Below are 24,577 nucleotides of genomic sequence, written 5' to 3'. Positions count from 1 at the left end.
AATAAAAAAATATATATATATATATATATATATATATATATATATATATATATATATATATATATATATATATATATATATATATATATATATATAACTTTTTAAAACAGAAATCATTTACATGAAAAGTATGTATAAGAACTGCTCAAAGGTCATTATTAAAATGTGCTTTGATCTGACATACGAACCTCATTGTAATTCATTAAAATATGACTAAATGTAAGTTTCGAAAGAATTGCACCTGTTTTTTGTTTTTTCCCAGCTCTGCCATATTAGAGTCTCTTTTCTTCGGTTTAGTTATGGGGTTGTTAGATTTGGTCTATACTTACCTTGTTGCTCAGCTTTCTGTTTCGAAAGAGGAACTGCGACAGATCATGTGACATTTACTGCATAAAAACCAAGCAAGGAAATACAGTGTGAGGAAGTTCAGTACAGAACCAGCGATGTATCCGGATGGGAAAGGTCAGTCAATACCGTTTTAACCGCTTAAATGCTGTAAATTATGTTAATATCAAGTAATTTAAGATACCGGATACCTGTTCTTGAGAGCCTCTGCCTTTACTTTCGATTTTGGGTGCTTAACCGAAGCTTCTTTTGTGTTCGGGCGTGAAGGCATTTTAACGTCGTTTATCTGAAGTACGTGGACATTAAATTTCACTTTAATTCTGAAACTCTCCAACATTGCCCTTGCTCTATTATTTTAAGTCTTACCTGAGCGCAGGTGTAGTTTAAAAAAGTTATTTTACTGTAGATATTTTGGTAAGGATTTAGCACATACAATATCCATTACATTTTATCTTTTCCAAAAGCTTTAAAGATCAGTTTTATCATTCGACACTCACTTTAGCAGGTGGAATACGGAAGCATAATAAAGCCTTAGATGCCAGAACAAGTCACACCGATGTATATTGGCTTCTTTGTTTTTTCTCATTAGTCACAAGATCAAACTGTTACCTCATGTGTGCAGTGTTTTTTGTGCAAATGATTTTTTGTGGAAGCGATACTTGCTGAATGTTGAAGTTCTTTCACACCCACATACTGAAGACAAATGCACGTACAGAGGAACTGCTTGGAAAAAGTGACTGGTCAAAATGTTCGAGCCAAACGTGTAACAATGAAACTGAATTACTGACTCAAACCACAATACAAGACAAGACTGGTACCAGGAAATGCATCAATCAACAGAAATCAGACATGCAATGCTTTGATGCATGAATTTATAATTTCTTATTTTTCCGTTGGATTAAAACTTCCTTTCTCCATCAAAGATTTTAGATGTTTATTCAGTTCACTTACACTGAGAAATCAGGTGACCCAATTTAAAAAAATCTGTTTATTTGTTACAAGTAATCAAATTAAGTTTATCCAAGTAAATATATTAAGTTTATTATGTTGCCATGTTGAACAAATTAATTCACTTTGATAAATGTCATTTGATTACATGTAACAAATTAATACATTTTTGTTAAGTTGGAGCTCTCTCTCTCTCTCTCTCTCTCTCTCTCTCTCTATATATATATATATATATATATATATATATATATATATATATATATATATATATATATATATATATATATATATATATATATATATATAGTGCTATTTTTTTGTCCCTAAATGTATTGGTGAACAAGAACAGTGATTATCAAAATCAAATCNTCTCAAAAATACATCATTTCCTTTATCCCTTCTGTGCAAAAGCAAGTGTTGCAAGTCATCCAAACACACCTAACTTCACTCCAGTTGACAGATATTTGTACAAAATAACATTAAACCACATAAATGTTTTCTGCAAGGAAATATAGATTTTTTTGGTAACACTTTATTTGAAGGGGGGTGAATAAGACTGTCATGACACCGTCATAAACATGACATAACACCTGTCATGAACATGAATAAGTCTTCATGAATATTTATGACTGTTGTCATAAAGCGTCATTTGGTAAATTATGACACTTTTAATACAAAGTTGACATTATTCAAAATGTCTTTGTTATGACAACTTGACATTAACCAAGAAATCATTACTGTTTAAACTTTATCTTTAATAACATAAAGCTACCTAATTTTTAAAGTGCAATCAGTAATACTTTAACAAATTTATATCAGTAATGATTTCTTGGTTAATGTCAAGTTGTCATAACAAAGACATTTTGAATAATGTCAACTTTGTATTAAAAGTGTCATAATTTACCGAATGACGACTTATGACAACAGTCATAAATATTCATGAAGGATTATTCATGTTCATGATAGGTGTTATGTCATGTTTATGACAGTGTCATGACAGTCTTATTCAACCCCCTTCAAATAAAGTGTTACCTTTTCTTTTTTTTTTTTTTTTTTAAATAAAATTGTAGCATGGTAAAGATTTTTATGTGCGGTTATTGCTGTTACCAAACTGTTTGGTAATGGCAAACAGTTTGGTAACAGCAAACAGTTTGCTGTTACCAAAACAGGAAGTACCCACAAACTCTCAGAAATCCTCTTTTGTGAACACATCAGCCTTTAAAACCACAAGAAGTAAAAAAAAAAAAAGTCATTATTTCTAACACTAATTAGAAACATTTAATTAGAAAGATCTAATTAAAACTTGATCTTTTTTTCTAGTTATCACTGTCAGAAATCTGACATTCAGCAGCAAACCTGACATTAGGACATGTGGAGTTAATTTTCAGAATTGCAACTTTTCTATGTTGTCTGGTGACTCAGAATCTGCTGATTTGTTTTTGTTCTTGTACGAAAGGTGAAAACCCAGGAAATATTTCGGGAAGCCACACCTTCCTTTAATTACTTCCATGCCCTATTGGTTGTTGGAATAGAGCTGTTCTGTTTTTCTTGTTTAGTTTGCAGTATATTGCCAGATTCATTTATATAGAATGTTTTTAGTTGCACTAAAAAAATCACAAAATAAATCTTAGATTAAATATGTCAGAGGTTATGTCTTAGTTTACAATTTTTCCACTTTGTTAAGACACTAAAAGTGAAGACTGAAGCGTGCAGTTTCACCTTGAAGGCGTTTCAACCTGGATGTTATATGACTTTTTAACTGATAAGTGTTATTGCTTATTTAAGGCAGTGACAAGCAAAACAACTGCTTTTGAAAACCACTTCCTCCTACACCAGCCTGAACACCAAAAAGTTGCTCTTCCTTTCGTGGTCTTGCTTGCATGTGACCATAAACATGTTTGTTCTGTTGAATTTGATGGATTAAAGAAGTGATCAACCTCTGTAAAGGACTGAAAAGTTGATTATTTAAATATTGTTTTTTTTATACATTAAATGTTTGTGTGTTTCTTAGTTATAAGTTTTTCTTCTTGCATGGCAAAGCCTACATCTGCCTTATCAAAGGTCAGATGACATCCTGTTTTGTCTGTGTTTGCAGGTCTGATGTTGGGGAGCCTGCTGCTCGTCTTTCTGTGTGTGGGAGCCGTTGTCTCGCTCGACAGCAGGCTGGACAACCACTGGGAGCTGTGGAAGAAGACACACAGCAAGGAGTATCAGAATGAGGTATGCAATTCAAGCTATGTAGGCAAAGTTGGTTGTTGCATGTACGACATTTTGGATTTTCTCCTTCATCTTGGAGAAAATCCAAGATGAACACATAGCAAAATAAACACTCACTCCCCTGACAAAGCCCATTCTGAAAACAAAAAGCTTCTTGTTCAGGATCTAATCTAATATTGTTTGTCTTAATGCAAGGTGACAGAAAAACAATTCAAGATGCTGTGTTTGTGTTTTCACAAGACCAAAGGCTTCATAAGTCACACAAAGTGTTTTAAAAAATGCTTCAGTGTAAAATTATCAAAATGAGGAAAATCAGCCTGAATAGTCAAAATGTTTAACTGCAAATGTTAGGGAGCTTCCTTTTTGTCAGCCCAAATTTCAATAACTGAAACTGTGTTTGTCTCGTTTTGCTCTTTTTGTTTGATTATTTAGGAGGAGAATGTGCACCGCAGGACTTTGTGGGAGAAAAATCTGATGCTTATTACTAAGCACAACCTGGAGGCTTCAATGGGGTTTCACACCTATGACCTGAGCATGAATTTCATGGGAGACCTGGTGATTTACCTCTTTCTTGTTATTTCCACATCACTCTTCAGTATTTAATTAGACTCCTAAATGAATAAATATCACAAGAAGCCATATAAGTGGCCTGGAATCAAAGCTTTTTGGAGACCTACATTAAGTGTTAACTTAATATGAACAAGACTAATTGTATCTTAGAAAACTTGGGTGTTTTACTCTCAGCTCAAAGTGAAGCATTGCTCAGATAGTTGTCTAAGTTATCCATCTGTTAAAACTCTGAGAAGGAAGCACTAAATTTGCACAAAACCATTCCATCAAGCAATCAACTCAAGTGAAGCGCAAACAGGAAACCAAGACCAGCTCTAACCACAAGTAGCTTAATAAAATAGTAATCTAGTGATGTAGCTTGTTTTGTATTTGCTTGTTTGTTTGAATAAAATTTTAACTACAGCAAATATATATATATATATATATTTAGGCTGGTAGTAAATGTTATGTTGGGTATATTTCCCAGCTGTGCTTATTAATCTTTAAGCAAATGAGCAGATTGTCTGAGAATTTTTTATTTATATTAAATCTTAATCATCTAGAGGTATTAACAATTTATGATAGTATTAGAAAAATAATTACAAATTAATCTTCTATGCTGCTTCTTGACTTTACTAATTTGTTTTTTGTTCTCAGAGTCCAGAGGAGATCATGCAGTTTTACACAACACTCACTCCTCCTACTGACCTCCAGAGGGCGCCATCTCCCTTCGTTGGGGCCTCTGGCTCTGATGTACCAGACACACTGGATTGGAGAGATAAGGGCTTAGTCACGAGAGTAAAGATGCAGGTAAAAATTTACCAAGCAAAAAAAAAAAAATCCATACAGATGCCAAGACAAACAAAGCCCAAAGTACAGCTGTACTTTTATGACTTGTTGAAAAACGTGTTTCAGTTTGCATTGTCATTGTTTGTGTTCACCTTTAGCTGAATACTTCCTGTTCTTTGTTGCTTAATCAGTTTTTTTTTTTTTTTTGCTGTATCATAATCATCAAATACATCCACCACGTGTGAGTCTGATGAGATCTAAATTCTCACCTGCATTTCTGCCTCTTAAATTCAGTCTTCTTTTGAATCCAGGGCGCCTGTGGCTCCTGCTGGGCCTTCAGCGCTGCAGGGGCCCTGGAGGGTCAGTTGGCCAAGAAAACAGGAAAGCTGGTGGACCTCAGTCCTCAGAATCTTGTGGACTGTTCCACAAAGTATGGCAACCATGGCTGCAATGGAGGGTTCATGCATAAGGCCTTCCAATATGTAATTGACAACCAGGGTATTGACTCTGATCAGTCGTATCCATATACAGGACGGGTGAGTAACTCAATTTGACAAAACACATATGAAATGTATATTTACATCTCTCATTTATGATGTAATGCACTTTACTTTTAATAACTGTTACAAACAAAGGTACAAACAAAACAGAAAAATGAATTTGTTGTCTGCAGTTTTAGTTAAGAGTGCATAGCTCCTGAATAACAGTCCATATTTGTAGGGCAGATACTGATGTCCTGGTTGTACATAAGTTATCTTTAAAAAATGTAGCAAATCAATATACTAGCTTAATCTAACCAGGAAGTCCCTTCCAGGTCTTCACTTTACAAGGGAGACCTGGCCAAGATCCTAAGCACACAAATCAGAACTAAGTTAAACAAAGATTTAAAAATTAAACATAAAACTGTGCAACTCTTTAAACATAGTGGCCAAAGAACAAAGAAGAGCATTCTTCTTTCACATAATTTGTGATAGAAATTGTTAATGAATATGGGAGTTTTACATTTCAGAAGTTTTTGTAAGGTTTCCCATGATGATGATGCGTGGTAGAAAACGGCTTGTTTAGCTCAAATCTGTCAAAAGCAACCACTGGGATGGGAGACAGGCAAATTATTGCTACTGGAGCTGATGGAGAAATATCACCGAGACACCAGGGAGTTTACCCAACAGAGCCTTATAATAAAAACACATCAAAGTTGTTGTCTATGTATATTTACTGATGTCCAGCTAACTAATTCATAGAAAATCCATGGGGAATTTGCATTTGAAACTAAAGGAGCATGCTAGAATACATCAAGGTTATTTAAAGTGGAAGAGCCTTGTATGCATGTGCAGTGCATTACTATAGTCAATCATATTCAGAAAGGTGGCTTACGCCATTTTTTGCTTACTCCATATTGAAGTACTTATATGAAAATACTCTTTCAATCACTGTATAATCTAACTTATACTGTCTGATGTTCTATTACAGTACAGTGTGGATGATGATATAATATCCATACAAATACAATTTTAAGTAAATAGGAGCATATATGCAACTGTAAAAATTTACTGTGTTTATATTACTTCTTTTATAAGATTTTTGTGAATTTTTATCTGTTATTTTAGGACCAACCATGCCAGTACAACCCGGAAACCCGTGCAGCCAACTGCTCCCAATACAACTTTCTGCCTGAGGGGGATGAACAGGCTCTGAAGGAGGGAATTGCAACTATTGGGCCCATTTCAGTTGCAATTGATGCCAGGCGACCCAGATTTGCTTTCTACAGAAGTGGTAAATTGGATGTCATTACATGATTTGGTTATTATAAACAATTAAATATTGATTTACTTTTTAGTAGTCCTTTCTAGTACAAATTAAGCTATAAAAGTTTCAAATTGCCTGAAAAAAATAAATGCCAGAGATGTTTTTTTTTTGTTTTGTTTTTTCATTTAGGAGTTTACGATGACTCAAGCTGCACCCAGAATGTGAACCATGCTGTCTTGGCTGTGGGCTACGGCACACTGGATGGACAAGATTATTGGCTGGTAAAGAACAGGTGAGTCATCGTGACGGTCCTGAAATTCTTGCTAACTTTTTAAAAGTTGGAAATTAAACCAGAATTTTTTTAATTATTTCCAAAGAAGAGGGAAGAAGAATTGGATGCATTGTAATATATATATATATATATATATATATATATATATATATATATATATATATATATATATATATATATATTGAATGACAAAAATGATAAATTCAAATTACATATTGCTGACTTAGATGGAACCATTTGAAAATACTTTCCAAGATCAGGATTAGGTGTAGCATAATTTAACTATGTTTGCTGCTTTTTCCCATCCAGCTGGGGAACTTCTTTTGGAGATCAGGGCTACATTCGGATGGCACGCAACAAGAACGACCAGTGTGGGATTGCTCTGTATGGTTGCTACCCCACCATGTGATGATAAAGGGAATGTAAAAAAAATGAGAAACAATATAATTTGAGTGTTACCTCAAGTAATCAAATATTAAGGTTTAAAAACAGCATATTTGATGTTTTTCTTCCTTTGGTCTAAAGTTCATTATTTCAAATTTTTCTACATGTGGAAACAAATACATTATATCTCGGACTGCATGCTTGTTTCTGTTCAAACTGTTTGTATTTTTTGATTCTAGAATAAAAAGATGTTTTAAATTTCCTGATGTGTTTTTTTTTTTTATTATTATTATTAAAAGACATTCAGTTTAAAGATAAACAGAGTCTCTAAAACCTAATCTTGTTTAATGGTTATGGCTCCTTTCAGCAGGATAAAGCAACTTTTTACAAAAATGATTCTGAAATGGGTCAGGAAACACAAAAGTTAGATGTTGACTTAGCAACCAAATTCAATCTAATTGAGCATCTGTGAGATGTTGGGGACAAATAAGTCCAATCAGAAATAAATATATATGTTTACACATTAAACACATTATTTTAAAATATTAATTATAGTTGATACAAAAAAAAAAACACTAAATTTGGATTATATGTTGTTGTTTTTTTAAATTTCAGATTTGTGTACAGAATATGTGGATTTACTCATCAACTATATATTTTTTAATTAATTGTAAGCTATAATAAATCAGGTGAAAAATAACGGAACCAAATGCTTTAATATTACTCTTAAAAAAATCTATTTATAATATGAATTACTGGAACTAAACCTTACCTAAATTCACAATTTCCTTTAAAACAGAGTAAATACATCCTTTAAAACGTCAGAGAGGCCTAGTCAGAATAAAGAGGACAGAGCCCAGCAGTGGGTTACAAATGAATCATTTTTATTTTTTAGTGCAACATCACAACAAACAATTTTCACATGAGGTATTCAAAGGGATTTTTCTTTAGTTGTTGATACAAAACGTCCCACCATGATTGATGTTTAAAGTGTTGTGTATCTTTTTTTTTAAGCCTTTGGTTGGTTAGCCACATTCATTAGTGAAGTCTAACACATGGACAAGAATGGCACAGTAAAGCATGGTGGGTCGATGAGTCCAAGCTGAGGTAGAGCCAACATTTCCCTCAGCCTGTCCTCAGTTAAAGCTTTCTGTATGGATTTCATTAATTCCTACTTACAACAGTGGGATCGAACAGTATTTCAACTACACTAAACATTTGGAAATAACAGGGGAAGGGAAAGGGTGGCTTACAAATGTGGAAAAATAGCTTCTGTCTCCTTTGACCTTTCCTTTTTCTTATTTCGGGATGAAGGCTTGATTCTCGGGGGATAATTCTAGTTTATGGAAAACAAGGAATAGGCAACGTTGATTACAGCAAGAACCTCCTTGCTTAGATTGTCACCTCCTTTTTTTTTGGTCTTGAGAATGATTTCATATATATATACAGAACATGGATCAATGGGACTCTAGCGTACTGGAGTTCAGCTTTGGCTGGATGGGAACCTCATCAGGCTCCTGTTTCGGATTGATTCCAGCACATTTGGTTTGGAGCAAAAAAAGGCATGAAGAAGAGACGGATGGACAGACAGGATAGATAGATAGATAGACAGACAGACAGACACCCTGACAGGATGGATTCTTTGGTTAAGGAATATCTTTGCCACACAACAACTCACACAGTTGAGGTAGATGGGTAAAGTCTTTGTGTACACACAGGGCAGGAAGGCGGGGACAGACACGGACACACTGGGGTTTCCAAAGTCCAAAAGACTTCCATCTGAAGACGTGGCCTCATGCCAGTTTCTCAGTTCCAGCTATACATAAAACTGTTTTCTGTAACATAAAGACTCAGCATCCCCTCCGGTGCTATTTTTAATCCTCTGAGTGCTACGGTCAGCTCTAATGGGGAACCATTAAAATGATTCAGCAGTTACCCATTCATCTTTGGTTGTTTTCTTTTCTTGTTAAAACAAAAATAAAATAATTTTTTTATTATTATTATTCTGAAAGGATGACTTATATTTAATTTCTACTATTTTACCATCAACATGCTGCTCAGGTTTCTGTCTCAGAGTTTCTGAAGATGACACTAGGGGGTGCCGCAAGTTAAAAAGGCGAAGGAATCACCTGCAGCATGGAGGGGTGTGTTCAGCCCTCCCTGCTGCCTCTCTGCTCACAGACAGAGAAGGAAGAGGCTTTCTGCTTGACACGGAGCAGAAGGTGGCTCAATGCAAACAGATCTGTCTCCATTTTAAGCTCCCAGTCAGAGAGACAAAGAGAAACCTGAAAGGTGTCACCTCAGCTTTGATACGATGACAGCGGCGAGTAGAGGTCGGCAGAAGATCCTTCAAGCTCTTTTATTTTGAATTTTTTTCACCCTGGTACTGACTTGACCACTCACCCCCACCTCTGCCCCCCTTAGCTCTCAGCATGCTTACAATTGTCACTCATTAAAGTTTAATTTAGCTCCATGCCCTGGTCCTCCAACACCTCCTGCTCCTCAAACAACCCCCCCTCCATCCTACTTTTTTCTACACACACACACACACACACTACCATCCTCATCCTGGATGATTCAGCCTCCTCTCTGATGTCTCACCCACTCCCTCCACCCCTTTCTGAATGCCCCCCTAAAGCCCACAGGTCTGGCCAACAGCAGACCTCAGTCCAGAAACCCAGAGAGGAGATGGGATAAAAAAAGCCTCCACTTTGAAGTCCACGAAAAGTCGATGGCCTCTTTCATGACCGCTCGTCTTTCAAGTGCACACTGTGAAGGGGGCTTCACCGATCCGCCCCCTTTCTAGGCGTTAAAGACGGAGAAAGAGAGAGAAAATGAGAGAGGGGGTTCAGGGCAAGAAAAAAAGGCCGTGTCAGCCTCGCTGATGGTTGGAAGCGTTTCCGCAGGGGGTCGGAGGCTGAGGTCTTCAGTGACTGTCCTGGTTTAAGCCTCCAAACAAACAAAACACTAGGAAATCTAAACAGTTGTGCTGTGCAAGTTGATCAGGCAACCTCGGAAGTTGATGACGTTACAAGACAATTAGGAAGAGTTGTTTAAGAAGTCCCTGCAACAAAAATGTAGATAATAAAATAAGTCCAAGGACTCTACCAAGAGACTAAGATGGACACCAGAGGTGTTCAGAGGATGAGGACGTTCTCAGACACTTAGGAGCAAAGGATGGTGTTTAAGACTTTCTGCACTTACTTTCTGAAATACTGCTACAACAGAGTTGAGGAAATATATCTTAATATCAGCAAGAACCCATAAAAAACAGAAGTAAACTGAAAAAAAAACCCTGTTGGAACTAAGAATGGGCTGATTGTGATATCAGAGTATACTTAGATTATGCTTTCAATATTTAAAATTGTCAATAATACAATTTCTATAATTCAAAATCCTTTAAATTTTCCTGAGAACATACTGATGTGACTGGGTTTAATCAGTACAGTAACAGAAATGACCCTCCCCCACCTGTTGCTGTGAACTGACATCAGCTGTCTTGAACTACACTCGTAAACGTTTTACCATAATGATATATTGTTCCTTACAACATTGGATCAAAATTAAACTACTGAGCTAGCTGTTATGAGTTGTAATAAAAATGCATAAGGAATAATTGTTTCTCAGTTTTAAATAACAGCAATGCATGTTTTACATATTTGTCACAAGTAATGTTGTTATACTGTGATACTCTCATACCAGCCCATGCTTAGTTGGAACTGAGATAACTGTCAGAAGGGCTTGGCATGTGTGGGACGGCGACATTACACATAGACGGGAGTTCCTGCGCTGCGCCGTGGAGGAGCTTAGGTGAAGGAGAGATGGCGGTCACAGCCATGCAAGTTGAGCTGAGCAGCAGCAGGCAGGTTTGCATGTGACCAGGGTGGACTCCCACTTTCACCTCAGACAACGCTTTAAGTGGGTCCCCAGATGCTTCATCCCACTCCTCCACATGGCATCGGTCTGGATGTAACTTTAACAAGCAACTCGTGAACCCATGGGATGCCACATCACCGTTACCGTCATCTATAGCGTAGTTATTTCTAAATATAATCACAACATTCAAACAAGCTTTGGCCTTGGCATTAAGAGAGGACAGCAGAGACATTTGCAAGAGTAAAGAATTCCCCATTTTCCTACAAAAATAAAAAAAATAAAAACAACCAAAACAAAAAGAAAAACGGAAAAAAAAGGCCAGGCCTTTTAGAATAGAGATAGAACATCACATGGCGGATCGGGTCGGGTTTGGGTTGGGATCAGGAACTGGGTTTAGGGATTCAGGTCGTACATTCAGGGAGGCAATGTTAATCTTTGGTATTACGATGGGTTTCTACAGCTAAAAGTGCCCATCAGAAAAAAGTCTTCAGTTTCACACAGACATACGGAGCATTGTTAAATAAATACTTACAGTATATAGATAGCATAAATAAATTACCAAATAAATACAGAGAGGAACACAAAAGGAAAACCATAAATGCACAAACGCAGTAATAAATACCATAAATCAGATCAGCAATTGCATTTGAAATGTTCTTGGTTTGATTTCGCTATTGGCTATAAGAAGGCGTGTTAAAGCCTTTCCTTTGCGGACCAAAACAAAAATTAACAATGACCTTCAGCAGGGCTGAAACAAACCGCCCCACTCTTCCAACATGTTTCCTATAAATAGGGCGATGTGCTTGAAATCTGTACAAAAAGGGCAGAAAGAATCACATTCCTCCATTTTCTAGACATCTGTTAAAAAAACACTTCAGAATGGAGCAGAGGTGATTACAGTTATTTGTAAATGAGCTGAAAAAAATACTAAAATCTCACTATACACTGTGTCAGATGTACCTATTTTCTATGAAACCGTTTGTGTTCAAATTTATTTATTTATTTTTTTTCTCTTTTTTGTGGCTTGATTTTGAGTCAAAAAAATGGCTGAGGAGCTCTTTTGTGGAAGCTCAGCGACAGTCTTAAAGCTAAAACGGTTGCATCAACAAGTCTGTTTCCGCGTCCTACTTGCGTTTATTGACTCTGTACCGGCACAACATCGGCGATCCCCCCTGAAACCTCTGATTAATTCAAGGCAAGACCGTCCCGACAAAATGCTGCAGATGCTCTCGGTGATTTATGATTAACGGCTGGGATTTACAGACGCTAACAGAACCCCGTCCTGATTATTCCAGGCTCCAAATTTGAAACAGCACCAAAACAGTCCTGGGAACCATCACCATGGAAACACATGCTAAGAAGGGGGAATTGACTTCATCACGAAAAAATAAAGGAATAAAAAAACTGCCTCTTCTTCCTCTTTCACCTTGATTCTTGAGGAAAAATAGGAGCACGGGGAGAGGATTAACATCTTTGGATGACGGTGAACACTTTTGATTAAAAAGTTACACGATGGAGCTCTCCAGGTGTGAGTAAACGGCACCTCTTGATTCTTCACGTTTGGAGAGATGGGGATAGATTTGAAGGTACATCAAAGTATGCTTCCTCCTGATTTGCAATACCCTCATTATCTCTAATCTACATAATCAAAATAATGCAATGAGATGGTGTCTATGTGAGGGTGTTAATCTTCTTCGCACCCTTGACTATACAAGCAGGACCTCACATCCTGCAATTTTATCATTCTAGGCATTGCTTCCTTCCATTTCAAAGAGGCAATTGACTTTGGTTTGGGAAAATGCTTCATAAAATTATCTGCAACAGCTCCGTCACTCCTTCTGATAACGAGGAGGACATTTGTAACGCCTGATCTCCACCTAGACCAGTCTATGTGCCCCCCTTGCTCCCTCGGCGACTTCCCCAACACACCTGCGGGACAGCCCATTCTCACGCGGTGCTGCAGGACACAGCGGAGGAGGAAACGCTGGAGCCTGAGGAGCCGGTGGAGGAAGGGCGGCCCTCGTCGGCCCACTTGTTGAGGTTGCGTCTGCGGGCGTTCATGAAGAAGTTGCTGACGGTGGAGAGCTCCAGGCCCAGCTGCTGGGAGATGGTGACCTGCAGTTCTTTGGTCGGGCGGTGGTTCTCCCTGAAGATGGCCATGAGCGTGCGCCGCTGCAGGTCGGTGAACACCAGCCGGGTGCGCTTCGGGCCCTGGTTGCGCTCCAGCTTGCTCTGCTCCTGCTCCTTGCGCTTGCAGGCTGCAGGCACACGAATGGGAGATGTATTAGAGGGAGGGGGGACAAGGGGAAGCGGGTTAGCTAACAGACTGGCTGGCTAACTAGGACAAATGGATTAAGCTGAGGGAAAGTGGATTTGTTGAAAGAAAACAGATTAGCTAAGCAACTTTGATTAGTTGAAAGAGATGAATCAGCAACTTGTTTCATTGTGCAGTGGAGGAATCAAGACGTTCAATCTTTCACATCTTGTTGCCAGTGAGCTGCTGGTGGCGGCTGGGGAAATAAAAAAAAGCAAGAGCACGTCCAGGCCAAAGCTTTGATGTTTTCATTGTTTGTTTTTAAAGGCTTTATAATTACTTTAAAAAAAAAAAAAAGTTTTCCTTTTTAGTCAGATCTAACCAGGAAAATAAATCCAAAACCGTTTATTGGTATTAACTATGTGATTTAAAGACATAGAGGTATAAAAATTATTTCTATGCACAAAAATTTGATATGGAAACCATTTTCAACCATAATTGTTCTGTTTTCTCTATGTTTAATTGAGTATATTTTTTTCATGTTTTAGGGATTGTTTAAATGTCATTGTTGCATTGCCTTATTCCAACATTTAATCTGTATGAGATTCACACAGCTTAATGGATCACTGTTTTAACACAAATTTAAACTAAAATGTTCAATAGGATCTAAATGCATACTCTTAATCTAAATAGTAAATTATTCTTACTTCTGTGAAAATTAATACCATATATTGTAGCTATAACTTGCCCCCTAGATTTACTGTTATCAGCTTTAGCTTAAGTAAAAACTTATAACAAACATCCAATCATTTCACGGCAGTTTTTAAATAAATATCCATGATGACACCTTTTTGTATTTCTGCTCTTGATACAGGACCTGGTTCAATAGTTGGAGAATCTGCTCAGACGGAGCCTGCAGTCAGCTGCTTTACGCCGCTCAGAGCTCATTTAAAGGTCTGCATGAATTGTACAGTTTCAGTCTATGCAGCATGAAAACTTATCTGAAAATCATTCAAAGGACATTAAATCCTCTTTACAATTTGAAAAATGCAATTTTTAAAAACCTTGATAGGCCTTGACACTTCTAATCAACCCATGCAATATCACAACGGTAGCAAAGCAGACATGTGAGCTTTAAATGACTATTTCACCTAAAGGTTAATAAAAAAATATCATCTTTCCAAAAGAGAGAAAAATATATTTCAAATGTATTAACTGGTGCCACTATTTAGATAGACCTTTCACATTTCTATTCATTTATTTCTAAATCTGTGCTCCAGAGGATATTAACATCCATTGTTTCTTGTTAAAGAGTTAAAGTTCTTGATACTCAAATAGTGCAAACAATGAGGTGAAAAAGTCATCTGGTGATTCATTTGTTTTAAATCTATCTATATATATTTTTTATTATTATTTTTCCATGTCAGCCGTGAATACATCAACAACAAAATGAAAACCCTAGGTCTGGGTTAAACACCACTGCAGCCTGCACAATCATATAATCAATGCTTGCTTATGAGAAAGTGTAAAAATCTAAAAGATATAAAATTGCCCTGCCAAATAAACCAGGGCAGCTCAGAGAGAAACGAGAAGCAGCCCTGAGTGTGTGGGTTGAGCGCAGATCCATTTTGAGCCTCAGACGAGCATTTTGAATTCAAGCTGCATGTTCCTCTCTGCATATCCATCGCTGAACCCTTCACCTCTAACATGCTGTAATTCTGTATTTACAGGAAACACAACACCAACCTCTGCCTTTATGCGCCGAGCCAACTCCCCACCACCCTCCCTTCCTCCACTTCCCTCTTCCTCTATCCATCTCCTTCCACTTCCTCTCATCCTCCTCCCTTTTTCCCCTTAGTGGACGCTACAACATCATTAGCTTCACATAAAAGTCATTTACATGTGGCGGCGGTGAGTGAGTAATAATCACTTTAAAGCTGAACTCGTTTATTTTCTGTTTAGGCGAGGTGACGTCAGGGGTGAGCGAAACGAGCAGAGTCGGCATTGCCCAAGGTGTTTCGATGCCTTAAGTGGGACTAAACATATTTAGGGGAGTCGCGCAATTACCTAAATGCACACTTTTAAGAGGTTTCAATCAGCACTGTGTGGTTGTTTTGCTGATGGTATCAGATGCATTTGTTAGAGTAAGCAGCAGAGTACAAAGCACAGCAGAGCAAACACATGCACACCAAGGCCCAAAGAATAAAACAATATTCGATTTTTAATGTTTTTTAGATGCAAAAACTATATTAAAATTTTTTTAATTGGCATGGTATAATTAGGCCTGTTATGATAACAAATTTTGCTGAATGGTAAATTGTCCCAGTAAATATTGCAAAAACCGATAATATTGTTTTGAGGCCATTTTCTAGTAATATATTGATAATGACATAATATTGTAAGTTCCTCCTCTCAAAGAACAGTAAACTTTAATTTTGTTAAGAACATTTCACATACAAGACATTTTAAATATATAAATAAAACAGGAAAATATACGCTTACCACCAAAAAAATGAATGAAATGGATTATGATCCCTCTCTTAACAAAACTGTCTTTCAAAAAATATTAATCATCAGAATAGAAATTATCAAGGTTGTTTTATATTATCATGTGATTAATTGAGTAATTGCTTATTGCGACAGGCTTGGGGAAAATATACAACTAAAACTATAAATCAAATTTCACTTGATCCTTTAAACTTTAGATTCTGTTGACCTTTCCATATAAAATCAGCCTCGACTTAAAATAAATAATAAAAAAAAACATTTATTTAAATTTTCTTTTTGTTTACTGAAATGAAGAAACTATCTGAGTAGTTAATGGGAAAATGAAAGTGAAATTACTCTAATTTTAAAATGAACTTCTTATATAACAATTCTTGTATTTATTGTCTCACAAAGATACAAGTGGAGTTCTAACACTCAGATAAATGCCTTTCCAAGATGGAGAGCCCAGCAAGTAATAACTTTAACCCCTTCATTTGAAACTCTAACACACACACTCAATCCAGTTCACACATGCTACAAACGTAGATTTTATAAACCACCGATCCTGCCTTTTTCTCTCACAACAGCTCTGACACGTCCAATTGATTGGTCTACAGCTTCCCATTGAGAAACATATCAAGGCTGCTGCCGCTGCTGCTGATGGTGTTTACTGTATGACCAACTCTTCACTCCTCCAACTCGCACCAGCAAATTTCTCTCATTAGCAGGGTGCTTGAGAAACAACCATGACCTCACTCCGCCGCCTTTCCCATTTTCCACACGAGTGCCGTCGCAGCGGCAGCACCCCAGAGCCCCCCGCTCCACGCCCCCACCAGCCCGAGAGATGCTGTTTGCCGCCTTTCGTGCCTTCAGGGGCTTTTGGTCAAGCCAACTTTGTGAAACTTAAGCACTCAAGTAGACCTGAATAAATCTGTATCATGAATTCCCTGTGAACATTCAACTTCAAAATCATTATATGAAGGAAATGTTTTGACTTGGGGATGTGCTCTTGTCAGCTTGAGATTACAGGAGTCTGTTTGGCTTTTAGGGCATCAAGAGCTCGTTTGCATTTCTGAGAGTTATCGAACCACGTCTCATTAAAATCTGAACAGGCTGAGATGTCAGCGGTGTGTCAATATCCCCCCAAATACATTTTTTTTTTTTTTTTTTTTTTTTTTGTGCAAATGCTACATTTTTTACTGCTGTTACACCACTTTCACTGTCAATATTTGTTAGTTGGGGGTTGGGTGTAAGGTATATCGTGTACATACAGTGGTGCACTCTCAGCTTATGTAGTAATGAAAGGAATGACATGATAGTGCAGACTAGCTTCCTTGTAGCTCGGATTTATGGCTTGTTGGAGTAGCCGCTGTGTCCTGCCGCTCTCCTCCTACATCCCGTTCTCGCCGCTCTGCCTCACAGACGATCATAACGCCAGCCATTAAGTAAATGCTTCCTTATGCTGTAATCATGTGTAAAAGGCTCACAATTACCATGCTATAAATCCCCAGCACTGGGGCTACTCCTGGAGATATAAATATTCCCCTATAGGCTTCTTATGATCGTGGGAACAGCCCCTAATCATGATGTATGCCCCTGTCTCGTGTTGCTGAAACGTGATCGAAAGTCCTTTCCCTACCCCCCGGCGTCCAAACCTACCCCCCCCCCCCTTCCAGCTAGAACCCCTCCCAGCCTCCTTCCCCATCCATGTCCACCCCCCTGCCCCATCCCCAGCCCACCCCCTGCTGATTTCTTGGGCCAGGGGCTGATAGAAATTATTGATTAAATCTGTGCAGCTCAGACTTCTCGACCCATAGAGGCTGGTTAACCCCTTCAGCACTGAAGTGGGGGAAGCTGCAACAGTCGAATACACAAAAAAAAATAAATACACAACAGCAGCAGCCAGCAGGAGCCGTTTGCTGGATGTTGCATGGCGAATGCAGAAGAAGCTGATTCCCGATATGCAAATGGAATCGGCTTTGACCTTTGAGCCTCACCAGCCGAAAGTAACCTGTACACAGCGAGAGCTGGATGAGTCTATGCAGTTTGCATTGCTGTTGGGGGTTGGTGCAGCGCTGGAGCCAACACGTAAACCGCATTGACCTTTCTTTTTCATTCAGACCTTTAGTCAAGGGCTTCGGCCATCATCTTTAAAGTTATAGTCTCTGATCCCCTGCTTGACTTTAAGTGTCGGAGCTGTGTGGTCTTTATCCTGCCTTCTTCTCCGGCTAAATCCTCATTGCCTCCTCCACAGCTTGAGGTTGGCCTGTAGATGCATCTCATATACAGTGCAGCAATCAATGTTGCGCACACACATGCACACAAACGAGCTACTGCAGATAAATCCGAGGGATCACCTCCTCCATGTTTTGCAAAGTGTCTCTGCAGAAAGATGGTTATTTGAAAAGACAAAATGGCAGCAAGTGCATTCCATAATTACAGTGCGTCGAGCTTCAAGGGGAGCTCTGCAGCTCTCCATAGACGACACACAGTTATGGAAATAAGATAACGCTCCCAGCACACTCTGAAGGGCCTTCTATGTATTTAAGTGACTGCCGCATTAAGGGGGGGATCATCTTAAAACTTGAGGCGTGGAGCAGAGAGCACTTGAGCTACCTTCAGACTGGGGAGCACAGGGCAACGCGCATTCTAATTCCAGTCTCGATTCGCCGATGCGGCCGAGGTGTGTGTGGGCAAAGCGTGCTGCTCTTTCCCATGGAAATCAATAGCGGCTTGTAATTAAACAAAAGGGGGTTGGCCGGGCGAGGGGTGGGGGGAGAAAAAAACAACAACCCCCTACGGAAAGTAGGTTATGTAGAAAAGTGCCGAGCTGTCTAAATTGTGGCTTTGCCAGGAACTAAATATGCAGTTTTAGAGTGTGTGGGAGCAGAGGGAGAGAGAAGCAATGTCAAACATTAAAACACTTCTCTGTGTAGGCTTTAATTTTTTATGAGTCTGATTGATCGGCTGCTCAGACGTGGAGCTCCGACCCGTCGAAATGTTTGTTTGTAAAGATGAAGGAAGGGATGCTGCAAATAAAGACGAGTGAAGTGTGCTAGTTTTCTGCTAAAAACGACAAAGGGTTGATTTGATTTTAATCATGATGGGTTGTTGTTTTAAAAAGCAAAGAGAATTTTGCATACAGAGCAATCCATACTGGCCAGGATTGGATTAAACAAGCCGACACTTTAGTCAAATTACAGAACAAACCCTGAGATAACTCATCTCCAGATAAGAGGTTTAGTCGTGATTGCCGTGACGTTTCACTGAATAGAGGATGTACACATGTGCTCTCAGAGTTGAACAATCAAGGATCAATAATTGTGAAGGGATTGCAAGAGTGCACAATCATTACCTATGAACCCCATTGTGTTGTTGGGCTTAATCAGTCGAGCTGCTGACAGAGAGCGAAAAAGGCAGTGATGAACCGGACAGGCTCGCACACACGTACAGCTCACAGACCCCTACAGTGAGCAGACACACACACACACGCACACACGTCTACGCTCATCTCATATTACTGCGCTCACTTGGATTTCTCTCTGTGCTGCGTGTATCAGATGGGCCTCCGTCCCTATGGAGGAACAACACTGTAACACGGCACTGTACAGCGTACAGTCGTGTCTTCAATCCATGTCCCAGAAGAATATTAAATGTCAAGCAACAGATTACAATGTGCCTTTCAAAAAAAAAAAAAAAATCTTCACCTTTTTCAAATATATACAAACGCTATCAAGTAGCCAAGAGGTAAATGATTAGAGATTTTTTTGGAAAAACACAAAAGGAGATTTTGATCCTGAAGCCCAATTTGTTTTCATCGTCTGCGACCGAAAACACACACAAAAGAATCCTCATTTAATTTTTGAGTAAACATCACAAATCCGTTGAGACCAGGTTTTTCTTCCTAAGCTAAAGTGACGTGCTTCACCACAAGCAGAACGTTTGTATTTAGTCTTGCAGTAATTGCCTCAGTGACGACGTTGATAAAAGACATCTGGCAAAAGCTCAACTGTGATTTGCATCAGGTGCCTCGCCAAGTCATCTTCAGGCAGCCGCTGAACAGATATAAGTCACCGCTCAAATTAATCAATTGCTCCACAAAGGTATATCTCGTGCAAATTATTTGGTTGGCTCAAAAGCGATTAAATTTCCAACTGCTGCTCACGCTGATCTTCATGGTTCATTTGAGAGGAGGGCAAATGTCTGAGCCTATTTTTTCTGATGTTGTAGCTACTGTACAAATCAATAACTGTTTGGGAGCAAAATAAACAAAGGAATAGCAAATATGGCCCCTTTCTGGCTCAGACTGTCCTGGATGCTCTTATTATCAATACCTCATGAGGTTACAAGACAAGCCAGTGGTACGTTCTCGGTGTGAAAAACAGAAACATCCGTATGATGCTTCATGCTTTTCCTCATATGTCAACCTGAGCTGCATACTGATCACTGGAGAGGAGGAATTTTTTGGAAGATATAAAGAGGACTGGCGTTGGGGGAAAACAGGAGGGAAGAGTGTGTTTTTGTTTGAGTGTGAGGCTGCATGTGTGAGGCATACAGAGAGCAAAGCTAGATCTTACCCTCCAGCCGGAGTGAGGCCATTCTTTGAAACTCGGGCTCTTGCAGCCAGCGAGACATCCTCTTGAAGGTCTCGCGGCCAGACTTGAGTTTGCCCCAGGGCTTGGGGTTCCTCAGGAGGTCAGACAGTGTGCCCTGTGACCTACACAGGACCCTCTCAGCAAAGATGGCTTGGGGGATGCTGTAGCGCTTCAGCTCGGTGATGATCCTTTGGGCCACATCCCGGGTGTTGATCTCCTCTCCGCCTCCGCCACCCTGCGAACCCGGCAGCATGCCCTCGCCAGGTGAGGACGAGGCGGGCGATGAGGAATGTAGGTGTTCGCCCATCTTGGCTGACTGCTGGCTTGGGTGATGGTGAGGTTGGTAATGCTGGCTGTAGATGTGAGGGTGGTGGTTAGGGGTGTGCTGGTGAGCCTCTATCTTGTTCAGCTGATGCCCAACTGACACTTCACCACCTCCCAGGCCTGGTGGTGACATCTCTCTGCCAAAATCTGACGCCCGACAGAAGAGACTCCCTCCGTGGACATCGTAGCCGCTGTGGAGCATCTGTCCACCGTTGCCATTGGGACTGTTGCCCAGACTGCCGTAGCCATGCATGGAAGAGCCCAGACCTGACCCCGTGGTGGGGGGCGTCAGGCTTTGGGTCATAGCCAACTCCTTTCCATACGGGTTGTAGAAGTTGGTGCTGAGGCCTCGATCCTCGCGCATCAGGGTGAAGCTGCCGATGACGTTGCTGACAGGGAGGCAAGGGTGATGGTGGTGATGGTGGTGATGGAACTTGTCATCAAAGGGCTGCAGGGGGGTTAGGGTGGTGTAGGTGCTGCCTGAGCTGGACGGGGAGTCGCCGCTGTAGCCCAGGGCGGACATGGAGTGGTCGTATCCTGATGGACGGGGCTCGGGTTCCAGGGACATGGAGGAACTCCCGAGGGAAGGCCTGGGGAAGGCAGCAGAGAGGTCCCGTGTGTGCAGCATGGCCCTGCCATCCTGGCTGTGAGCCAGATCAGAGTGGCTGTGCAGGGACATCTCCCCTAGACCCCCATCCATCTTCAGTTTCAGCAAATAAATGTGTGTTTCTAGTCTCTGCGTGCTGTTGCTCGAGCTTTGTTATTGTTGTTCAACAGCCAGGCTAACAGTCTGGAAGGTCTCTTGTTACACCAGACTATGGATTTATTGATTTGTGAATTAATTGATTTCCGGGCTTACGGGGTGTCTAATTAATTATCTGATAACATTAAGTAGTGTCTTCAAACTCCCTCAAAGTCCCAGAAAACGAGCTTGGAACGGCATGGAGAGTCTCGGCGGGTTATTTTATTCTCACTTGTGCATCTGTGTGTGTCTTTGGTGCTCAGCTGGGGTCTCCGGCTGGAGCCTCGATCGCTTTTGTGCCTGCGTGCGACAAGACAGCTGCTGTTATCCCCTAAATCTAAACTTTCATGGATGCACAGAAAGAAAAAGGAAACATTATGTTTTTCCTCTTTCTTGTTTACGTTATTCCACACATTTAAATTTCAAACAATAACACAGGTTATCGAAAGACCTCATTTCTACGCACATTCAACGAGAAAGCCACGAGATGAGAACTTCATTAATTTCATCCTCGTCTCATCTTGTAAATTATTTCGATTTTCTCGCCGCTGCATGCAAAGTGATATCCTGTAGAAAGAGCGCACATATTATGTCCTGCAAATTACCAGTGCGCTACATGAAAGATGTTTTACCCACCAAACATCGCGCTACCGCCAGCATCGACTGCAAAGATGGGAAATCCTACCTTTATTTATCCGCTTCTCGGAGCGCATCCACGGCTGCTGTCCGCCCTGTGCATCTCTCCGACTGTGTCGCCGAGCAAACCAACAGATTCACACAATTGGTCCGCTGCGCCCCGGGGTGCTACATCCACCAAAAACCACGCACGGCGCATAAAAACAGGGAAAATAAAGGAAACAACATCTGCGATTTCAGATGAAATTCTCTATCTCCGCTTGTTTTTTTGTTCAGTTTTTTTTTTTTTTCGTTTGTTTGTTTTTTACTCCTAAGACAATCTCCGGGTCCACGCTCCGTGTTTTCGCTCTGTTACCAGCACTTCTCTTTTTCTTTCATTATCTCGTGAGATTTTCCTCCTCCTCCTCTTGCCTCTCTGCCTGCCACTTCATCGATCTCACCACCAACTCTTTCTCCTCCTCCTCCTACCTCTGCTCGCATTGACTCCCAGCTTTCAGTGCGTCACGGCCTTAAAAATCTGACAGATGTGCGATGAAATTCCTACTCCAATTAACCCTTTCTCTCCGGGGGGAGGAGGAGGAAAACATGGGAAGAGGAGGGGTGTGTGTGAGTGTGTGTGCGGAGGTGGAGATGCTCTTTCTCATAACCCCACAGGTTAAGCCTCCTTCAGCTGATTGCATGCACAAACTTATGAATTATGTGAGGACATTTTGCTTTATCGCGCCTGATCAATTGGTTTTATGGCTACATAAAATCGCTTAGTGCTTTTTTATGTAACAGGTAATGCTGCAGCTGCTTTTGTCACTGTGCAACATTATGCGGACATTTCATAAAGAAGGATTGGGAGAACAAAGAAGTTACTGAAATAGCATTGATATTTGAGCTTTGAAAACCTAATTGTGTGGATCAGAGCCGGTGCTGTTTGAGGTCCTCAAGAGAATTTAATTCGGGGGCTCATTTCAGCTAAACATGTTTTTATTGTTTTAACTGAAAAAAAGAAAAAAAAGAAAATAGGCAAATCTTTAGTGTTCAAGGAATATACATTGTGTGACCCTGGAGTTAGTGATGTAGAATTCCTAGCAGTTCTATGCTGTACATCATGTTGTGGTACTATAATTTAATTTGGAATAGTATTGAATTAATATTAATTAACCAGAAAAAACGTTCTGATATCATGATGTTAGTTTAACATTACTCCACTGTAATGTTATAACACAAGACCTACCATGGACTATGGACTTTCTGTTATTTTAACAATTAAAATTTATATTTACTTTTGTTGCAATATACATCTAACATTACCATGATATGTTTTTGGAACTGGAAGACAATGTCAGCTACACAATATACTGCATTAGCTGAATTTACAGTGTTGCTATTGATTTCACTTGATTTATATCTCAACAGCAAATGACACAAATTGTGTTTAAGCTTATGTTAAAAAAATGCCTAGTTGTAAGATAGAAATTCAACTGCTGCTTTGAGAACTAAGTTTATTGCTTGTTAATAATTAAAAAAAAGTCCAAAAATTTAGAAAATGTTTCTTTCAAAAATCAAATTTCAATAATTTCTTGGAAAGCCAGTAATTTCTGATAATAGTTTTTTTTTTTGTTTTCCTTATTTAGTTCTATGTGGTGGTAGAAAGGTAGAATGCAAAAAGTTACCCAGTAAAGTGAATTACAGAAGGTTTGCATTTATAAATATGGCAACTTTCATGCTCTTGGGAGCCCTCTGTTGGTTCGGAGGCCCAAAACAGGTGCTTAGTTCGCTTTTGCCTTGGGCAGGCTGTGCTTAGGTTGACAATGCTACATAAAGCATTTGACAAAGCATTCAACTTGTGCTTTCTTCGCCTATAACACCTCATTGTATTTTCCTGTAATTCTGGTGCTAGATAACTGAAAATACTTTTTTTCTTCTTTTTCTCTTTCTTTCTTTCTTGCACCACCTATTGCTGTAAATCCCACCTAGTGGGATAAATACTGTCAAGCGACGCGCTTGTTTTGCCCCGCTTCTAATCAGTACGCGGCTCCATTCAATCACGCTTCATTCTGCAAAGTCCCTTAACAAGATCAGTGCGCCCCCTCCATCAACCCGACCCCCACACCCCCCTTCACCAAAACACACGCGACCTGCTGCTGTTGCTCCACACAGCAGACAACGACGCGTGCGTGCGCACACAGTGGATGTGAAAATCACATCCACTGCAAGGCCAATTTTCCTAGTGACAACAAAGCTTTTACTTATGTTGCATTAAATCATTTTTTGCATGTTAATTTGTTCTTTTTAAGTTTGTGTTGTATTTACTGGGTGCGCGCGTGTGTGTGCATGGGGGTGCATTGTTTTCTTTTTTCAATCCGTGCATGTGGAAGTGCCCAATAGTTTTTTTTGTGCAC

At 39.7% G+C, this 24,577-nt stretch overlaps 2 protein-coding genes across 3 annotated transcripts; one reads left to right on the top strand and one right to left on the bottom strand.

Moving 5' to 3' along the window:
* Positions 1-358: 358 nt before the first annotated feature.
* ctss2.1 (cathepsin S, ortholog2, tandem duplicate 1) lies at positions 359-7,532 on the top strand. Its single transcript, XM_015035187.1, has 8 exons — positions 359-462; positions 3,389-3,513; positions 3,943-4,065; positions 4,717-4,869; positions 5,160-5,384; positions 6,456-6,621; positions 6,784-6,886; positions 7,196-7,532. Exons 1-8 carry the CDS (start codon positions 444-446, stop codon positions 7,293-7,295), a joined length of 1,014 nt encoding a protein of 337 aa, XP_014890673.1. The 5' UTR covers positions 359-443; the 3' UTR covers positions 7,296-7,532.
* A 601-nt stretch (positions 7,533-8,133) lies between these two features.
* onecutl (one cut domain, family member, like) lies at positions 8,134-22,666 on the bottom strand. 2 transcript variants are annotated; one of them, XM_015035186.1, is made up of 4 exons: positions 22,234-22,666; positions 22,015-22,115; positions 20,465-21,848; positions 8,134-13,404 (listed from the first exon to the last, which is right to left on the bottom strand). In XM_015035186.1, the coding sequence occupies exons 3-4, from the start codon at positions 21,504-21,506 to the stop codon at positions 13,094-13,096; spliced, it is 1,353 nt and encodes a 450-aa protein (XP_014890672.1). In that variant the 5' UTR covers positions 21,507-21,848; positions 22,015-22,115; positions 22,234-22,666; the 3' UTR covers positions 8,134-13,093. The 2 variants fall into 2 exon arrangements, with proteins under 2 accessions (XP_014890672.1, XP_014890671.1); XM_015035185.1 differs by lacking the exon at positions 22,015-22,115.
* Between the last annotated feature and the right edge of the window lie 1,911 nt (positions 22,667-24,577).

The sequence above is a fragment of the Poecilia latipinna genome, unplaced genomic scaffold, assembly GCF_001443285.1.
Source record: "Poecilia latipinna isolate Pla-1442-1.1 unplaced genomic scaffold, P_latipinna-1.0 Scaffold327, whole genome shotgun sequence".
NCBI lineage: Eukaryota > Metazoa > Chordata > Actinopteri > Cyprinodontiformes > Poeciliidae > Poecilia > Poecilia latipinna.
This window is presented reverse-complemented; position numbering and strand designations above follow the sequence as displayed.

What these genes read in the sequence shown, in the direction of transcription:
- ctss2.1 (XM_015035187.1), top strand. An exon ending in GCAAGGAGTATCAGAATGAG is followed by an intron (nt 3,514 to 3,942) that starts GTATGCAATTCA and finishes TTGATTATTTAG; the next exon opens with GAGGAGAATGTGCACCGCAG. An exon ending in ATTTGCTTTCTACAGAAGTG is followed by an intron (nt 6,622 to 6,783) that starts GTAAATTGGATG and finishes TTTTTCATTTAG; the next exon opens with GAGTTTACGATGACTCAAGC.
- onecutl (XM_015035186.1), bottom strand. Translation starts at nt 21,506, where the DNA reads ATGGATGGGGGTCTAGGGGAGATGTCCCTGCACAGCCACTCTGATCTG. An exon ending in GGCCTCACTCCGGCTGGAGG is followed by an intron (nt 13,405 to 20,464) that starts GTAAGATCTAGC and finishes GTGTGCCTGCAG; the next exon opens with CCTGCAAGCGCAAGGAGCAG.